At 36.9% G+C, this 19,951-nt stretch overlaps 2 protein-coding genes across 6 annotated transcripts in view; both read right to left on the bottom strand.

Moving 5' to 3' along the window:
• LOC102750133 (uncharacterized) overlaps window positions 1-19,951 on the bottom strand; it is a 104,898-nt gene that overhangs the window by 62,396 nt on the left and 22,551 nt on the right. For 2 of the 5 annotated variants that reach the window (XM_081807503.1, XM_081807502.1), the window contains one exon: window positions 9,262-15,407. In XM_081807503.1, coding sequence (XP_081663629.1) covers window positions 13,714-15,407 — 1,694 coding nt within the window. In that variant the 3' untranslated portion in view covers window positions 9,262-13,713. Of the gene's footprint in view, window positions 1-5,349; window positions 5,949-9,261; window positions 15,408-19,951 lie in introns of those variants that run through there. The other 3 variants (XR_004075055.2, XM_081807504.1, XM_031026036.2) reach the window with 3 other exon arrangements.
• On the bottom strand, window positions 3,752-5,225 carry LOC115940298 (thymosin beta-4-like). The gene has a single exon (XM_081807581.1). The coding sequence runs from the start codon at window positions 4,280-4,282 to the stop codon at window positions 4,151-4,153; it is 132 nt and encodes a 43-aa protein (XP_081663707.1). The 5' UTR covers window positions 4,283-5,225; the 3' UTR covers window positions 3,752-4,150.

Genomic DNA, 19,951 nt, shown 5'->3' with positions numbered 1-19,951 from the left:
ATTTATTTATTTATTTGACAGAGAGACACAGCGAGAGAGGGAACACAAGCAAGGGGAGTGTGAGAGGGAAAAGCAGGCTTCCCGCTGAGCAGGGAGCCCGATGTGGGGCTCGATCCCAGGACCCTGGGATCACGACCCTAGCTGAAGGCAGCCGCTTAACGACTGAGCCACCCAGGAGCCCCAGGAAGCAGAGTCTTTAGGGAATAATATGAGCCAGGTTTCAGTTAGAACAAGAGAGAAACAGAGAAATTGTTGAGGGCATGGGGAATTACATTGATAACAGTGTGAGTACCAGAGAGCACAGGGTTTCTAGAGTTAGGCAAGGGAGGAAAACGGAGTAAAGGGGGTCATACAGAGCCACGTGAGTTAAAGTCTGAGGGATTAAGGGTGACCTAGGAGTCCTTGGCTATTTGTGGAGACTGCCAAAAATAGGAATAGGAAATACCAGTCTTACCAGTGTTGGGATGTAAAGGGGTGGAGGTTGCTCATTAGGATGTTACTTCCAATAACTGACAGATGGTAAGCTTGCATGGGCTGCTAGCTCCTTCTAGAAAAATCGATTCTCAAGACATCACTGAACTGTAAAACAAGATCTGAGGTATAACAGCAAAAACAAAAAGCTGAGATTGACTGGTGTGTTTATGTGGGAGAAAAGGAAGTGGAAAGATTGGCAACATGGGGTAGAGACCTTTGTTTAGTGAAGTATGGGAACAGATTGGGAAAGCTTTAAAATTCTCAACCTCATTGAAAATTTGGGAAAGGCAAGTTGAAACACTACAAGTTTTTGAAATGATGAGAATTGAAGTAATATTTTGTTGTTTAGTGGGTGCTTTTTGGTACAGTCATGCAGAAAAAAATGTATAGAATTGTAGAGAATACAGTTGGAAACATATATACAAAATTATCCTACTTCTCCACTATGCAAGAGAACACTTCTCCACATATGAGCCAGAAGACATCAACAGGGATATTGACTACAGCATTGTGGTAGAGAAGAAGTAGAAACATTTCTGACCTGAGTGTGGTAGATACCAAATACCTATGGGTAGTAAGATATTTAATAAGATACTAAAGGGGTGCCAGGGTGGCTCAGATGGTTAAGCGTCTGCCTTCGACTCAGGTTATGATCCCTGGCAGGGTCCTGGGATCAAGCCCCACATCATTCTCCCTGTTCAGCAGGGAGTCTGCTTCTCCCTTTCCTTCTGCCTCTTCCCCTGCTTGTGCATGCTCTCTCTCAAATGAATAAATAAAATCTTAAAAAAAAATAAGATACTAAAGAAAAATAAGATACTAAATAAGATACTAAGGGAAAAAAATGTTAGCTGAGACTCTAAGTCTTCAGAATTTAAGAGAAAGAGATACCAGATCTTAAAAGTTGTAAAATAGAGTACCTGATAGGAAGTTGCCAAAAACGAGCTACGAAACTCCCATATACCATGTTCAGTACATTCAAAGCATCAGATTGTGGAGACCAAAGAATTTGGGGAAAGCTCTTTGTGTGCTGAGTCTTACATCTTCCAAGATAGAAGAGAATGTCTGCCCATCTCTTATGCTTATTGGGAGGGGATACTAAGGTTACTCCGAGCTGGGAACAAAGTGGGGTGCTGTCTGACTTCCTGGAGAAATCTAAATATCATGAGAAGGGTTGAACTAGTGCTGCTTTACTATCAGCTAACAATCTCAAAGTGTATCCAGAACAAGAATGCATGAGTGTTTCCCAAGGACTAGATGTGGCCCTAGGTCTAGTAAAAGAAAGCCACTTAGAGGGGCTCCTGGGTGGCTCAGTCAGTTAATGGTCTGCCTTCAGCTCATGTCATGATCTCAGGGTCCTGAGATTGAGCCCTGTGTTGGGCTCCCTGCTCAATGGGGAGTCTCCTTCTCCCTCTTCCCTCTGCCCCTCCCCCTGCTTGTGTGTGCGCACTCTCGCTCTCAAATAAATAAATCTTAAATAAGTGAAGTTTATCTGTATATTTCAGCCTAAATAGGTCTCAAAATGAATAAGGAAATTTATGGAAAGGTAATATTATTTGAGGAAATTATAAACTATGCAAAATAACATGTTGATAGGTAACATACCTTATCTCTCATTTTTTGAACATGCATTACCCAAATATTCACCATGTTTACAAATTTTTACCCCAAATTCACCATCTGAATAAAAACCTTTCAGTAATTAATCTCAATTCTCATATTATGTAAAAATTTTAAATTGAAGTAAGTGTGGGTGAGAGGATGTAGAGTCTATTGTGGTCACATCTCAGCTAACCTCCCCATTTGTTTGAGACTTCTGCTTCTACTGTTTAAACATGTTGTACATTATCACTATCATTTCTCCAAGCATGTACCCTTCATGGATTCCAGTTCACTTCTGCTATGTGCCCAGGAGCACTACCAATCTTTAATTTAGAGTGTATTTTTAACATTATTTCTTTATTTGTTTTTTTAAGATTTTATTTATTTTACAGAGAAAGAGAAAGTGAGAGAGGGAACACAAGCAGGGAGAGTGGAAGACGGAGAAGCAGGCTTCCTGACGCGGGGCTCGATCCCAGGGACGCTTAACGACTGAGCCACCCAGGCGCCCCTCTTTGTTGGGTTTTACTAGAGAACATGCCCCTTGCATTATAAAAGAAAAACATTATTTTCTTTTGTTAAAGAATTATATAATGTTTATTAAATGCTTTATGTTAATGAGTTCTTAGTGGATTATTTTCTAGGTGATAGAGTATCTTAGTTGCATTAAGAAAAGTGGAGTTTGGGGGCATCTGGTGGCTCAGTTGGTTAAGTGACTGCCTTCAGCTCAGGTCATGATCCCGGAGTCCTGGTTTGGGGGCGCCTGAGTGGCTCAGTTGGTTAAGCAACTGCCTTCGGCTCAGGTCATGATCCCGGAGTCCTGGGATCGAGTCCCACACCAGGCTCCTGGCTCAGCAGGGAGCCGGCTTCTCCCTTTGACCCTCTCCCCTCTCATGCTGTTTCTCTCTCTCTCTCAAATAAATAAATCTTAAAAAAAAAAAAAAAGAAAAGAAAAGGGGAGTTTGGGAATGAGATACACAGTACTAAGAAATGAAATACAGGGTCCTGCCATTTAAAAATTAGCCATCCAACACATTTAGAGAATAAATTAGATCTGAAAAAATGACAGATACCTGTATATGGCCTGGAATTATACACACTAAATCTACAATAGGGATAGGATTGAGAAACAATGGATCTTTGACATTTATCATTAATTTTCATATATTTACTATAAAAATATGAAGTCATGTTAATATGTAGTTATTCTACATAATACCTGAGTGCCTTGTCAAATTTTTTGAACTATTCAAAAGAGTTTATCCATCCCACTCACTGCATACTAATTAGAAAGTTAAAAATTATGTTTATAATGGAAAGGTCTAGTAGTCACTACCTCAATCAGTGAACAAATTTAGCAATAACAATAGTAATATCCAGCAATACTGGGACAACTTATTTTACTTATATAATGACACATTTAATGCTTTATGTTATGCATAGTATATCTTTTGCTAAAATAAGTACGTATCATTTTATTTTTACCAAAACTGCTTCTGTATTTATTCATGAGGAAACAGACAAATCCTAAAAGTTTGACATTCTACCAAGCCTAGATTCTAAAAATGGTAGTATCAAAAAAATTACTAAAAAAGTGGTGGTGGTGACTGTTCTCAGTTAAGAGATTATAAGATGAGAGCCTTGATCAGATCCTTACTTAGAAAAACATTTTATAAGCCAGTTTTTTTTCAGGTTTTAAAACTTTTTATTGCATATTTAAAAAATTGTGCATTCCAATAATCAAAATCATTTGAACAAACTAATGGCACTCCGATTAAACTGCATTTTACAGCCTGCAGGACACCTTGGACCAGCATGATTTTTACTCTAGATTTCACAGTCGTCCCTCCCAGCTTCTTCCTTCACCAACATGCAAGTTCTTTTCCTTCCCTGCCAGCCAGACAGGCTGATGGGAGAGGCAGGCGCCTTTGTCGTCAGTAGTTCTTTGATGTGAAAAGGGGCAGCACAGTCATTTAAACTTGATCCAACCTCTGTGCGTCTTACAAAGTTAAACAGCTAAAAGAAGTAAAGAAGGCAATGCTTGTGGAATGTACAGTGCATATTGGCGGCACATGCCTCATTATGATTTGCCTGCTTGCTTCCGTTCAATCGTTTCTTTTGAAGGTAGTGGATTTTTCTCTTGCGTTTCTGTCTTCTTCAATTTCGACTTACCGAATTTCTCAATCTCAGCCATGTAGGGTTTGTCAGACATGGTTGCAGAGGAAGCAGAGCAAGGTGCATGAGCAAGCGAAGTCCGGTCGGCACAGTGGCCGCTGCCGAATCTTTTTTTTTCCAAAGACTTTTTTATTTGTCAGAGAGAGAGAGCACACACAAGCAGGGGGAGCGGGAGAGGGAGAAGCAGGCTCCCCGCTGAGCAGGGAGCCCAATGCCGGACTCCATTCCAGGACCCTAGGATCATGACCTGAGCCAAAGGCAAACGCTTAACCGACTGAGCCACCCAGGTGTCCCTAAACCAGTTGTGAGACACTTTGGGAAATTAATGGAATTATTAATTTTCTAATGCCATGCTCTTAAAATTAAGACAATCTCCTTATTTTTAGGTTATGCACGAAGTATTTAGGAGTGAAATGTAACATTAATAAAGATAAAATGTGGCAGGATGTTAACTAAGTCAGTTGAGGATGTGATGGACGTTTCACTATTATTTTAGTTTTCCTGTGGTTTTTAGAAATCTTCAGTACAAAAAGTTCCTGGGGAAATTTAGCTAAAAAAGACTTTAAAATACAAAAAATATTAAAAGATACTTAGGAAAATGTGAATAATCTTGGGGTGTAGGAAACATTCTATGTAGATTACATTTGATGCTATAAAAGTAAAAAACAAACTTTATATTAAAGTATAAGATAGACTAAGAAATTATATTTGTAACCCATATGATAAATAGCCATAAACACAAAAAACTTCTACAAATTAATGAAAAATACTAGAAATTGTGCACTATTGACAGGTAATTTACAGAAAATTCAGATGACCAGTAAGCAAATGAAAGCATGCTCAGTCTACCCTATATTTAAATAAATTCAGATTAAAGCAATGACATATTTTTCATTAGAAAGACTGACAAAGGGCGCCTGGGTGGCTCAGTCGGTTAAGCGTCTGCCTTCGGCTCAGGTCGTGATCCCAGGGTCCTGGGATCGAGTCCCGCATCGGGCTCCCTGCTCTGTGGGGAGCCTGCTTCTCCCTCTCCTCCCCACTTGTGCTCTCTATCTCACTGTCTCTCTCTCAAATAAATAAAATCTAAAAAAAAAAAAAAAAAAAAGACTGACAAAGAGCACCAAGTGCTATTAAATTAGTAGGAAAATGTGCAACTCAAACATTGTTGATGGGACTGAATGTGCTTTATCTGGAAAGTAATGTTACTATTACAATAAAAAAATAAATAAAGGGGTATCTGGGCGGCTCAGTCGGTTGAGTGTCTGACTCTTGATTTTGGCTCAGGTCATGATCTCAGGGTCTTGGGATTGAGCCCCACGTCAGGTTCCCTGCTCAGTGGGGAGTCTGCTTGAGGATTCTCTCTCCCTCTGCCCCTCCCCCTGCCCTCTCTCTCTAATGAATCTTTTTGAAAAATACACATATTCTTTGTTCCACAAACCTGATGTAAGAATCTTACAGAAATAAAAACATATACAAATATTTATGTTTAAAGATATTCATTGACAGTTGTTTGAAATAGCAAGGAAGTGAAAACAACATGAATGTTCATCACCAGAGAAACAATCTGAACATTAATACCTCTCCATATGTAGTATTCTGCAGCTACTAACACTAAAATGAGTAAGTTAGATTTATATGTACCTGGAAAGATGTCCGTGATGTATGTTACAGGAAAGTTGCAGATTGATGTCCATACAGTGATCCTGTTTAAATATATAAATATTCACAAACAACCAAGAAAAAAAAAGAACCATGTATAAACATGTACATTTAAACATAAAGCTACAGAAAAGTACTCATGACGCTTTTAACATGTTAGTTTAAGAAGTCAGATTTTATTTTTTTAAAGATTTCATTTATTTGACAGAGAGAGAGAGAACACAAGCAGGGAGAGCTGCAGAGGGAGAGGGAGAAGCAGACTCCCCAATGAGCAGGACCTGAGGGACACGGGGCTTGATCCCAGGACGCTGGGATCATGACCTGAGCCAAAAGCAGACACTTAACCAACTGAGCCACCCAGGCGCCCCAGGAAGCCAGATTTTCTTTTATGTATATTTGTTATAATTTCTTGTTTTGCAGGTAAATGCATTATATAATTTCAGAAGGGCAATTCAAATATGGAAAGAAAAACTACATGAAAAATACATTTAATTTCTAACTTCTTTTGAGAATAAGTAAAAAACTGTTAGAGAACAAAGTAATAGCATAATGGCCCATTTGACCATCTTTATTCCTCTATTTGTCATAAAATTCATCTTAGAAAAGAATCTCCAATTCTAGAACTTGATTTATGGATTAAATACATCAAAGTTAAAGCCATTTATTTCATTACCATGTCTTTAAAATTCCACAAACCTGTTTTCTCGGGGTTTTTTGTTAATATCTCATTAAATTGAACTAAGAACTGGGGTAGAGGGAAGAGTAAGAAGGGAGATTGTTACATGGAGGAATTTCCCTTTTTTAAGAGGACAAGGGTCCTATATGTAGAAAAAGAATGGGATTGGTTTACAGAGAAAGAAACTTGCCCTCTCATAAACTTAATTGGCCTCCAGCTATAATGTTTTAGGGTTTCTACCTCTGAGGTTATTTCTCGTAGCTAGAGCAGCATTTACAAAAATAGTTCATATGCAAAAGATATTAACAGGCATTATAAGAAGGGATTCATGGTCAAGTACGTTTGGCACATGATGGGTTAAAGTTTTAAAAAATTGCTTTACTGAAATATTATAGCCCTGATGAAATAAAATGAACTTACTGCTCCAAAAAGTGATGTGAAATACGCCATGATTTACAGTCTTTTTCAACCACAGAATCTTTTTTTCTAATATCATCTGAATCATAGTATTACTTGAAATGTACTACAGGAAATTTTAGGCTAACATATTATCTGTGGAATTCAATTAACACAGAGATATGGTCCTGAGTAAAAGAATTCAAAACAAATAATTTTAAGGTAGCACACGGTACATTACTGTTACATCATTATAAAAATATTTTTCAGATGTGACAATCATGCAATCTATTGGTGAAAGGTTTATTTATGATATAATAAATTACAAAACCTGAGCAAAACAGGCTGGTGGTACAGGTAACAACGAAGGGCTGTTGTGACTCCACAGCAATATTGCTAAATACACATGAATTATGATCCTCTAATATTTATTTAGTATGTAATGACTAACCTTTGAACTCTTAATTTGGCAAGTTGCACATAAACAGTACATTTAAGTTGTAGGTATCAATAGTTTAAAATTTGTTAAACAATAAGACATAACAATAAAAATATTAGGAGAATGTGTCTTCGCTAGACAACTTTAAGAAGAACTTCATGCCTTTTCAGAGTCAATGAATTTATAATTCAAGTAACAAAAAGGCAAATTAATAAATTAGATCATAACTGAAATCTTTGTAGAACTATTGGGACACTAGCATTGATAATTTGAACATCTAAAAAAAGCAAAAATCTTAATGTTATTTTAATTTCACCTTGGCTATTATCTCAACAGTAAGTCCTATTTGGGAATTCTCATATTGTAAGAAATAATTAAAAGCAAAATATCAAATAAAGGACCTCAAAATTTCATGATGAAAAAAAATCCTGAAATCATTTAACAAAGTCTATCATAAACATTTTTTAAATTGAGATTTTCTGAATGCCAGAAGTTGATTCTATGCTAGTGCATTGGTCTTAAGGCAAATATTAATTTTAAAACTTGGCTATTCAGCCAAAATGTCTATACAGTGTGTTTGCACATGAACTTTTGCAGGTAGTGTATTTTCAATGAACTTTTGCAGGTAATAATACTGTATGAATTTTTAACTTAAATTTTGTACATAAGGTCCTGTATATTAGGCCACTCTCAAAGAACCTTGAAAAACACATATTTCAAAACCATTCACTGAGAGAATTAAAATGACTTGAGGCTGCAAATAATTTTTCCATCATAATCATCTCTTCGAAATATAATTTCTAAACTCTTAAAATGTAATTAATTAATCTAGAACAGATTAAATCTTGGACATTCTTGGGGAGCGGTATTCCTTTGTATTCTTTTAATTGTCTGGTAGAGATTACTTATGTTTTATTTAGAATATTTATATCTATCATTATAAGGGAATCTGGTCTTGTTTAATTTTGACACTATGGCTATGCTACCAGCCTCAGAGAATGAGCTTCAAAAATTTTATTGGGGGAGGAAGCTGGAAAATTTTAAGTGTAAGACTACTTAGCCTAAATTTCTCAAAAACCACAAGCTACCAAATCTCAACTATGATGAAACAGATATCCCAAGTAGCCAAATGACTGAATAACCATTAAAGAAACTGAATTTATAATTGTAAAGCTCCCTAAAAATCTTCAGGCCCAAATGGTTTCACTTGCAAATTTTCATAAACATCTGAAAAATGAACACAAATTTTATACAACTTTTTTCAGAAAACAGAAAAACACTTCCCAATTCATTTTATGAGGCCAACATTATACAATACAAAGTGAGACAAAGACTAGAAGAAATAAGGAAAGGAGGGAGGAAAAGAAAGAAAATGACAATGATAGAACATCATAATTTTAGAAAAATCTTCAACAAAATGTTAGCATATCAATTCCAAAAAGAAATTAGAAAACATGACTACATGGAATTTATTACAGGTATACAAGGACTGGTTTTATATTCAAAAATCAATCCATGTAATCCACCATATAAATAGGTTGAAGAAAAAAAAATCATATAATCATATCATGTGTCCGGATAAAATCCAATATGCATTCATGATTTTAAAAAGCCTCTCAAGAGCAGAAGGGAACTTCTTCAATTTAAAAAAGAACATCTAGGGCGCCTGGGTGGCTCAGTTGGTTAAGTGACTGCCTTCAGCTCGGGTCATGATCCCACGGTCCTGGGATCGAGTCCCGCATCGGGCTCCCTGCTCTGCGGGGAGCCTGCTTCTCCCTCTCCCACTCCCCCTGCTTGTGTTCCCTCTCTCGCTGTGTCTCTCTCTGTCAAATAAATAAATAAAATCTTAAAAAAAAATAAAAAAGAGCATCTACATAAAGCCTACAGCTTACTTTGTACTTCATGGTGAAAGACAATGTTTCCCCCTAAGATCTGGAAAAATGCAAGGATGTCTGCTCTCGCCTGTGTGATTCAACATACCACTAAAAGTTACAGCCAGCATAAGGCAAACAAAAGAAATAAAAGACAGACTTTCCTGTCGCTGTTCATAGATGACGTGATTGTCTATGTAGAAAACCCCAAGGGAGGGCGCCTGGGTGGCTCAGTTGGTTAAGCGACTGCCTTCGGCTCAGGTCATGATCCTGGAGTCCCAGGATCGGGTCCCGCATCGGGCTCCCTGCTCGGCGGGGAGTCTGCTTCTCCCTCTGACCCTCCTCCCTTTCATGCTGTCTCTCATTCTCTCTCTCTCTCAAATAAATAAATAAAATCTTTAAAAAAAAAAAAAGAAAACCCCAAGGAATTTACTAAAAAATGAAATAAAACCTTCCAGAATGAGTTGGTGAGTTTTGCAGCAAGGTCACAGATTACCAGATCAACATACAGATATACATTTACATAATTTGTATATACTAATGTTGAATAGTTAAAAGTTGAAATTAAAAACACCAATTAGAACTTTTCCAAAGAAAGTGAGACACTTAAGTATATACACTTACAAATCATGTATAAGATCTGTATGCCAAAAATTACAAATCCTAATAAAAAATTTTTTAAAAGATGACATTAGTTTCCTCGGGCTGCCATAACAAACTACCACAAGCTTAGTGTTTTCAAACAGCAAAAATCTATTATAGTTTTGGGGAACAGAAGTTCAAAATTAAGGTATTGGCAGGGTCATGCTCTCTCTGAAGGCAGGGGGAGGATCCCTTCTTTCCCTTCTAGTTTCTAGTAGTTACTAGTAAATCTTGGTGTTCCTTGGCTTGTAGATGCATCATTCAATCTGTCTCTGGTTTCACATGGCCTTCCCTGTGTGTTTGTGTCCATATTTCCCTCTTCTTATCAGGACACGAGCCATCAGAGTAATTAGTAATCTAATCCAATATGATCTCCATCTTAACTTGAATACATCAGCAAAGACCCTATTTCCAAATTAGGTCACACTCATAAGTACTGGGAGTTACTACCTGAATATTTTGGAGAACACAAACTAACAACAATAACCTAAAAATGGAGAGACATACCAGATTCATGGATTAAAAGATTTACTAAAGGGGCGCCTGGGTGGCTCAGTCGGTTGGGCGGCTGCCTTCAGCTCAGGTCATGATCTCAGAGTCCTGGGATCAAGCCCTGCATCTGGCTCTCTGCTCAGCGGGGAGCCTGCTTCTCCCTCTCCCTCTGCCTGCCGCTCTGCCTACTTGTGCTCTCTGTCAAATAAATAAAATCTTAAAAGATTTACTAAAGATACAAATTATTTCTAAACAGAATTCCTATTAAAACCTCAGCAAGATTTTGTAGATATAGGTAAGCTTATCCTAATATTTATATGAAATGGCAAAAACTAAGAATAGGGGGGCGCCTGGGTGGCTCAGTTGGTTAAGCGACTGCCTTCGGCTCAGGTCATGATCCTGGAGTCCCTGGATCGAGTCCCGCATCGAGTCCCGCATCGGGCTCCCTGCTCGGCGGGGAGTCTGCTTCTCCCTCTGACCCTCCCCCCTCTCATGTGCGCTGTCTCTCTCTTTCTCTCTCATTCTCTCTCTCAAATAAATAAATAAAATCTTAAAAAAAAAAAAAACTAAGAATAGGTAAATCAGCTTGAAAAAGAATAAAGTAGGAGAAATCCCATTAAGACATCCTATAAAATGACAGTAATCAAGGCAGTGTGATATTGGCACAGGGACAGACACATAGATCAATGGAAGGAAATAGAACACCTTGAAGTAAGATATACATACATATATTCAATAGATTTTTGACAGAGGTACAAAAGCAATTTAATGGAGGAAAGACAGTCTTTTCAACAAATGATGCTTGAGCAAATGGACATCCATTAGCCAAAACAAACTAAGAAAGAACATTAAGCTAAAGCATACAACATACATGAAAAATTAACTCAAAATAGATTATAGACTTATGTGTAAAATGTGTAAAATTATAAAAAATTTATGCAAAAACATAGGAAAAATCTTTGGAATCTGGGCTAGGCAAGGAGTCCTTAGATTTGACACCAAAGCAAAGCCATAAAATGAAAAATTGATAAAGTAGACATTATCAAAACTGAAAACTTCTGCTCTTCAAAAGACCCTATTAAAAGGTTAAAAAAAATAAGCTATGCTTCAGGAAAAATATTCACAACCACATAGCAAAGGACTAGTATCATCTAGAATATAGAAAGTACTCTTTCAAAACCCAACAATAAAAAATAAAATTCAAAAATGAGTAAAAGACACAGGCATTTCACCAAAATGGACATACAGATGACAAGCACAGGAAAAGGTATTCAACATCATTAGTCATTAGGGGAATGCAAATTAAGACCACGAAGAGACATCACTACACACCTATCACAATGGCTAAAATAAAAAGTGATGACAACACCAAATACTGAGAAAGTCACTCATATGCTCCTGGTGTGAATGTAAAATGGTAAAGCCATTTTGAAAAATAATATGTCCATTTCTTATAAAAGAAAACATGCATTTACTCTAAGACCCAGAAATTGCACTTAGGCATTTATATCAGGGAAATGTAAATTATATTCACACAAAAACCTATATACAAATGTTCATATGTAGCTTTATTTGTAACAGCCATTTTCCTTAGGGTTTCCTTCTAATAAGAATTTTAATGTTCAGAACAAGGTATAACCTCACATTAATTGTATTAGGATGTTCTGTCCCAAAATCATTTATCTGATGATTAGTAAGACTGATTAAAGTGTTACCTTGTGTACTGTATTTGTAAAGTCTCCCTCTCATTTGAATTCTGTAATAATATACAATTAAAATACTGAAAAAAGGAAACCCTCAATGCACTGTTGGTGGGAATGTAAACTGACGCAATCACTGGAAACAGTATGAAGCTTCCTCAAAAAAATTAAAAATAGAAATACCATACTATCCAGTAATTCCACTACTGGGTATTTACCCAAAGAAAATAAAAATACAAATTTGAAAAGATATATGCACCCCAATGTTTATTGAAGCATTATTTACAATAGCTAAGACATGGAAGCAACCTAAGTGTCCATCAATAGACGAATAAATAAAGAAGATGTAGTATATATATATATACAGTGAAATATTAGCTAAGGCAGGGGGAGGATCCCTTCTTTCCTCCCCCTTAAAAAAGAATGAGGTCTTGCCATTTGCAACAACATGGATGGACTTAGAGGACATTAGGCTAAGTGGAATAAGTCAACAGAGAAAGACAAATACCATCTGATTTCACTTATATCTGGAATCTGAAACACAAAACAGAAACAGAATCATAAATATATAGAACTGGTGGTTGCCAGAGGGGCAGGGGCTTGAGGGTGGGTGAAATAGGTGAAGAGGATTAAGAGGTACAAACTTCCAGTTATAAAATAAGTAAATCGGACGCCTGGGTGGCTGTCAGTTAGCGACTGCCTTTGGCTCAGGTCATGATCCCAGGGTCCTGGGATCGAGCCCCGCATCAGACTCCCTGCTTAGCAGAGAGCCTGCTTCTCCCTCTCCCTGCCACTCTGCCTACTTGTGCTCTCTCTCTAGCTCTGTTAAATGAATAAAAAATCTTTTAAAAAAATAAAACAGAGTAAGTAAATCACAGGGATGAAAAGTACAGCACAGTTAATAGATCATAGTCAATAATAATATTGTAACAATGTTGTATAAAGACAGACGGTAACCACACATATTGTGGTCAGTATTGAGTAAGGTACAGAATTGTCAAATCACTATGGTGTACACCTGAAACTAATATAACATTGTACGTCAACTACACTTCAATTGAGAAAAAAGAAAGATGACTCGAGCCCAGAAGGAAAACAAAATTTTTTAAAATACTGAATAATAAAATTTCAATAACTAATGTTTATTAAGTATAATCTAGTTATTAGACACTGCTTCAAGGCTTTATATGTATTTATGTCTTTAAATCATTATAATGAGAATATTTAATGTTTAATAAATGAAAAAACTAAAGCAACAGGGGTTAACTAACTTTCCCAAAGGAACACACATGTAGTAAACAGTGGGACTCAGATCATGCTAAACAAGAGAACGATGCCAAACAAGAAAACCCTATATTTTATGGTTGTACTCTCGTATGAATTCACTAATGCCTAACAAAGATTGAAATATGATGGAAACTGATTCTCCATTATATTAATCTAGCCTTTCCTTGTTTGAATTTTCTGAGTCATTACCTATGAGTGAAAGTAAAGGATTCCCACTTTCATGATTTGAATTATCTGATATTCCAAAGCTAAATGCCAATGGGCAGATAAAAGATTTAAAAAATTTGTGTTTTCATAAAGTTTTTCTCAATTATGAAGTTTATGATGTTGAGTAAGGTGTGAGTGACGTCTAAAGTCCTTACCACATTCATTACATTTATAAGGCTTTTCACCAGAATGAATTCTCTGATGTTGAGTAAGTTGTGAGCCACGATTAAAGGCCTTCCCACATTCATGACATTTGTATGGTTTCTCACCGGTATGAATTCTCTGGTGCTGAGTAAGATGTGAACCACGAATAAAGGCTTTCCCACATTCATTACACTCATAGGGCTTCTCACCAGTATGAACTCTCTGATGGTAAGTTAGCTGTGAGCCACGAATAAAAGCCTTACCACATTCCTTACATTCATATGGTTTCCTACCAGAATGAGAAATCTGATGTAGAGTAAGTTGTGAGGCACAAATAAAGATCTTCCCACACTGCTTACATTCACAGGGATTCTCACCTGTATGAATTCTCTGATGTTGAGTCAGTTGTGAGCTATAAATAAAGGTCTTCCCACACTCTTTACATTCATAGGGTTTCTCACCAGTATGAATCCTCTGATGCTGAGTAAGATGTGAGCCACGAATAAAGGCTTTCCCACATTCCTTACATTCAAAAGGTTTTTCACCAGTGTGAATTTTTTGATGTTCAGTAAGCTGTGAGCCACGAATAAATGATTTCCCACATTCTTGGCATTCATAGGGTTTCTCACCAGTATGAATCCTCTGATGTCGAATAAGCTGTGAGCCATAGTTAAAGGCCTTTCCACATTGCTTACATTCATGTGGTTTCCTACCTGTATGAATCCTCTGATGTTCAGTAAGTTGTGAGCCACGAATAAAGGACATCTCACAATCTTTACATTTATAGGGTTTTTCGCCAGTATGAAGTCTGTGATGTAGAGTAAGCTGTGAGCCATAACTAAAGGCTTTCCCACATTTCTTACATTCATAAGGTTTCTCACCTGTATGAATTCTCTGATGTTCAGTAAGTTGGGAGCCACGAATAAAGGCCTTTCCACATTCTTTACATTGATAGGGCTTCTCTGCAGTATGAACTCTCTGATGGTAAGTAAGTTGAGAGCCACGAAAAAAGGCCTTACCACATTCATTACATTCATAGGGTCTTTCACCAGTATGAATTCTTTGATGTTGGGTAAGATGAGAGCCACGAATAAAGGCCTTCCCACACTCTTTACATTTATAAGGTTTCTCCCCAGTATGAATTCTTCGATGATAAGTAAGCTGTGAGGCACAAATAAAGGCTTTTCCACATTCCTTACATTCATAGGGTTTCTTAACATGAACTCTCTGATGGTAAGTAAGTTCTGAGCCCCGAATAAAGGCCTTTCCACATTCTTTACATTCACAGAATTTTTCATTGGAATGACCCTTCTGATGTTCTGTAAGTTGAAAGCCACGGATAAAGTATTTTCTGCATGCTTTACATTCATAGGATTTCTCCAGAAAATGAATTCTTCGTTTTAATGTAAGGGATGTGGTCTGGCTAAAATTGGGAATTTCTTTACAAGTGATTAAAAGTTGCCTGAAAAGTCCCTCTTTATTTCCTAATTGACTTTCAATCTGGTCTTTGCATTCCCTATCATCTTGAAAACTTTTACACTCACACTTATGTCTTGTGAGCTGTTCTATTATCTCCCATTGAGATGATTCTATTTCATAAATTCCTCTCTTTGAGGACAGCTTTTTGGTCTCACACCTGGATTCCCAGTCTGTAAGGTAACAAGAAAGTAAATGTTACTTTCATATTCCTTGAAAAATAAAACCTCTAAGGTAGTAAGAGTAGACTCAAACTGAACATCATACTCATGTCAATGGAACCAATGGAGCAGAAAAGAAAAATCCAGAAACAGTGCAAATTTAGTATACAATAAAGCTGGCAGCTCAAATCAGTAGGAAAAACATGAACTCTTTTTAATAAATGAAATTATAAACATATGGGTAGACATATAGAAAAAAGATAAAATTCTATTAATTCCTCATATCGTACAGTTGGACAAATTCCAAGTGGATCAGATGTCCATACTTACAGAAATGAAAACATATAAATAATTAGAATAAAACTTGAGTGAGACTTCTTCCATAAACTAGGAATGGGGAAAAATTTCCTAATCATAATTTGATAAAAATGACCACAATATAGTTAAAAACAAAGTTGGCATGTCAAAAACAGGATAGGGTAAGTAAAATGACAAATATTTGCAAAGTTGCATTATGCCTATTATATACCTAATATATAAACAGTTTCTAAAATTAGACTAAAAAGAAAAAGACTACTATATAAAACTGGGCACCAGCACTATATAAAAATGGATTAGGAAAATGGACAGTTGATAGAAAAGTAATGTAAATAGCTTTTAACCATATGAAAATATACTCAAATTTGCTCATAAGATAAATGCAAATTAAAGCTACACAGAAGTGAGGATATGGAGAAAATGGAAGTCTCATAGCTTGCTGATGGGAATGCAAAATGGTACAGCTGCTTTGTAAAACAGTTTTGCACTTCCTCGAGAAGTTAACATAGAGTTGCCATATTACCCTGCAATTTCACTCCAAGTTATATGCCCAACAGAAGTGTCCAACATAGAATTACCACATAACCCAGAAATCCCACTCATAGGTATAGAGCCAAGAGAACTGAAAACACATGTCTATATAAAAAACTTGAATACAATGTTCATAACATTATTCATCATAAGCATAAGGTGGAAATAACTCAAACATCCACTGATGAATGGATAAATAAAATATGGTATATCCTTACAATAGAATACTTGGCAATAAAAATACTGACACATGTTACAACATGAATGAACTTTGAAAATATTATGCTTAGTGAAATAAGCCAGTCACAAAAGACCACATATTGTATGATTCCTTTTATACGAATTGTCCAGAATAGGCAAATCCATACAGACAGAGCAATAGCTGCACAGGACTGAGGGGTAGAGAGAGAAACATGGGGAATGGCTACTACTGGATACTGGTTTCTTTTTGGGGTGATAAAAATATCCAAAATTGTGGTGATGGCTGTATGAGACTGTGAATACATAAAAATCATCACTGTTTGCTATAAATGGGTAAACTGTATGTCATGTGAAATATATCTCAGTAGTTCTAAAAAACTACACTGACATGCTATGAAACCTTTTAGAATAGGGAATTTCCAAATGTGACATCAAATACTGTTAGCAAGGCTGTAAGGAAATTGGTACTTATATACATTGCTAGTAAGAATATGAATGATAGAAACCCTATGAAAGGAAATATGGCAGTATTTAGCACAATTACATGTATGATTTGATCTAACAACTCCACTTCTGTGAAATCAATCCCAAAATTGCATTAGCAAAATGTCAAAAGTCTGCTGCAAAAGGGTTTCACTGAAGCATAATGTATTACAGCAAAAGATTAAAAATTACCCAATTGTCCATTGGTAAGTGGCTGATGGAAGTAATTCATGGTTTAGCCACATTACAGAGTACCATGCAGCAGTTAAGAAAGGGAATATAGGGGCACCTGGTGGCTCAGTCGGTTAGGCTTTTGCCTTGGCTCAGGTCACGATCTAGGGTAATGGGATCGAGCCCCCACATCAGGCTCCCTGCTCAGCGGGGAGGCTGCTTCTTCCTCTCCCTCTGCCTCTCCCCTCCGCTTGTTCTCTCTCCCAAATACATAAATAAAATCTTAAAAAAATACATTGTTAATTGTGAGGAAATGTGGACAAAAGTATGTAGAGTTATGCCTTTTATCTTAGGAAGGAGAGACAGGAAGAGGAAGTATGCATGTATAACATACATTTGTTTTTATTTTTTAAAAGGGGGGATGGATTGTAGGGTGGGGAAGGAACAGGTGGAGGGGCAGGGATAGAAGTCAGACTTCTTTCAATACAACTTGTTTTGTAAATTTGACTTTGGAGGTATATAAATATTTTCTGTAATTATAAAACAAATTATAACAAGAACAGCTTAAAAGTAGAAAATACTGAATTAAAAAAAACAACAACAGTATTTACAATTATTGGAATAACCACACAAGGAAACTATTTCAAATAACTTTCAAACATAGTAATTTGACTGTGAAATACATCCTACAAGGCGGGGGAAAAAAAGAATTGCCAAAACAATTGTCTCAAACTGTTCTGAGTAATCATACTGTTGGTAGTAATGTTGATCTTATTTTAGAGAGTTGTTTGTATAATGTAGAATAAAATAAGTAAATATGATATTCCAATCCTATCATTTTTAGTGTTCATGATAACCAGGACTCTTGGCATGGGAGAAAATGGACACAGAGATAAGATCTTTAAAAGGGTTAAATAAAAAGCTTACAATTAGCTGACCATATAGTTGTGGGCCCATTTCTGGGTTCTCTATTCTGTTCCACTGATCTGTGTGTCTGTTTTTGTGTCAGTACCATATGTCTAGATGACTAAAGCTTTGTAATATAGCTTGAAATCCAGAACTGTGATGCCTCCAGTTTTTTCTTTGTCAGAATTGCTTTGGTACAGCGAAGGAAACAATCGACAAAACTATAAGGCAGCCTATGGAATGGGAGAAGATATTTGCAAATGACATATCTGATAAAGGGTTAGTATCTAAAATCTATAAAGCACTTACCAAACTCAACCAAAAAACAAATAATCCAGTTAAGAAATGGGCAGAAGATATGAATGGACACTTTTCCAAAGAAGACATCCAGGTGGGTAACAGAAACATGAAAAGATGCTTAACATCATTCATCATCAGGGAAATACAAATCAAAACACGATGAAATACCACCTCACACCTTTCAGAATGGCTAAAATTAACAACACAAGAAGCAACAGGTGTTGGTGAGTATGCAGAGAAAGGGGAACCCTTTTGCACTGTTGGTGGGAACGCAAACTGGTGCAACCACTCTGGAGAACAGTTTGGAGGTTCCTCAAAAAGTTAAAAATAGAACTACCCTATGATTCAGCAATTGCATTCATTACTAGGTATTTACCCAAAGGATACAAAAATACAGATTTGAAGAGGTACATGTTCTCCAATGTTTATAGCAACATTATCAATAGTAACCAAACTATGGAGAGAACCCAAATGTCCATCAACTGTTGAATGGATAAAGAAGATGTGAAGATATATATACATATATATATATATGTATACACACACACACACACACAATTATATATATAATTATATATATAAAAATCCCCTGTACTCTACCTAGCCCTTCCTCCTCCCCAAATCCAGGCAACTACTGATTGTTACTAACTCCACTATTTGCCTTTTCCAGAATGTGATATAGTTGGAATCATAAAGTGTGTAAATTCTTCAAACTGGCTCCTTTCACTTAACAAGTTGCTAAGCATTTAAGGTTCCTTCATGTCTTTTCATGACTCAATAGCTAATTTATTTTTCACTGCTGAATAATAGTCCTTTGTATGGATGAACCATTCACCTATTGAAGGACATCTTGGTTGCTTTCAAGTTTTGGAAAACTTTTATAAACACTTATGTACAGGTTTTTGTAAAACAAAAGTTTTCAATTTATTTGGGTAAATATCTAGGAGCACAATTACTGGATCATACAGTAGGACTATGTTTAGTTACATAAGAAAGTGCCAAGGGGCGCCTGGGTGGCTCAGTCGTTAAGCGTCTGCCTTCGGCTCAGGTCATGATCCCAGAGTCCTGGGATCGAGTCCCACATCGGGTTCCCTCCTCGGCGGGAAGCCTGCTCTCCCTCCCCCACTCCCGCTGCTTGTGTTCCTGCTCTCGCTATCTCTGCCTCTGTCAAATAAATAAATAAAATCTTTAAAAAAAAAAAAAAAAAAGAAAGTCCCAAACTGTCTTCCAAAGTGGCTGTACAAGGGGCACCTGGGTGGCTCTGTCAGTTAAGTGTCACTCTTTTTTTTTTTTTTTTTAAAGATTTTATTTACTTATTTGACAGAGAGATACACAGTGAGAGAGGGAACACAAGCAGGGGGAGAGGGAGAGGGAGAAGCAGGCTTCCTGCTGAGCAGGGAGCCCGATGTGGGGCTCGATCCCAGGACCCTGGGATCATGACCTGAGCCGAAGGCAGACGCTTAACGACTGAGCCACCCAGGCGCCCAAGTGTCTGACTCTTGATTTCAGCTCAGGTCATGATCTCAGGGTCATGATATTGAGTACCACATTGGGCTTGGCACTCATCGTGGAGTCTGCTTCAGATTGTCTTCCTCTGCCCCTCTCCCCCCTTCCCCTGCTCATACTCTCTCTAAAACAAAACAACA

This window comes from Leptonychotes weddellii, chromosome 16 (genome assembly GCF_054177405.1).
Source record: "Leptonychotes weddellii isolate Sample4059 chromosome 16, ASM5417740v2, whole genome shotgun sequence".
In the NCBI taxonomy this organism is placed as follows: Eukaryota; Metazoa; Chordata; class Mammalia; order Carnivora; family Phocidae; genus Leptonychotes; species Leptonychotes weddellii.
This window is presented reverse-complemented; position numbering and strand designations above follow the sequence as displayed.

What these genes read in the sequence shown, in the direction of transcription:
- LOC115940298 (XM_081807581.1), bottom strand. Translation starts at nt 4,282, where the DNA reads ATGTCTGACAAACCCTACATGGCTGAGATTGAGAAATTCGGTAAGTCG.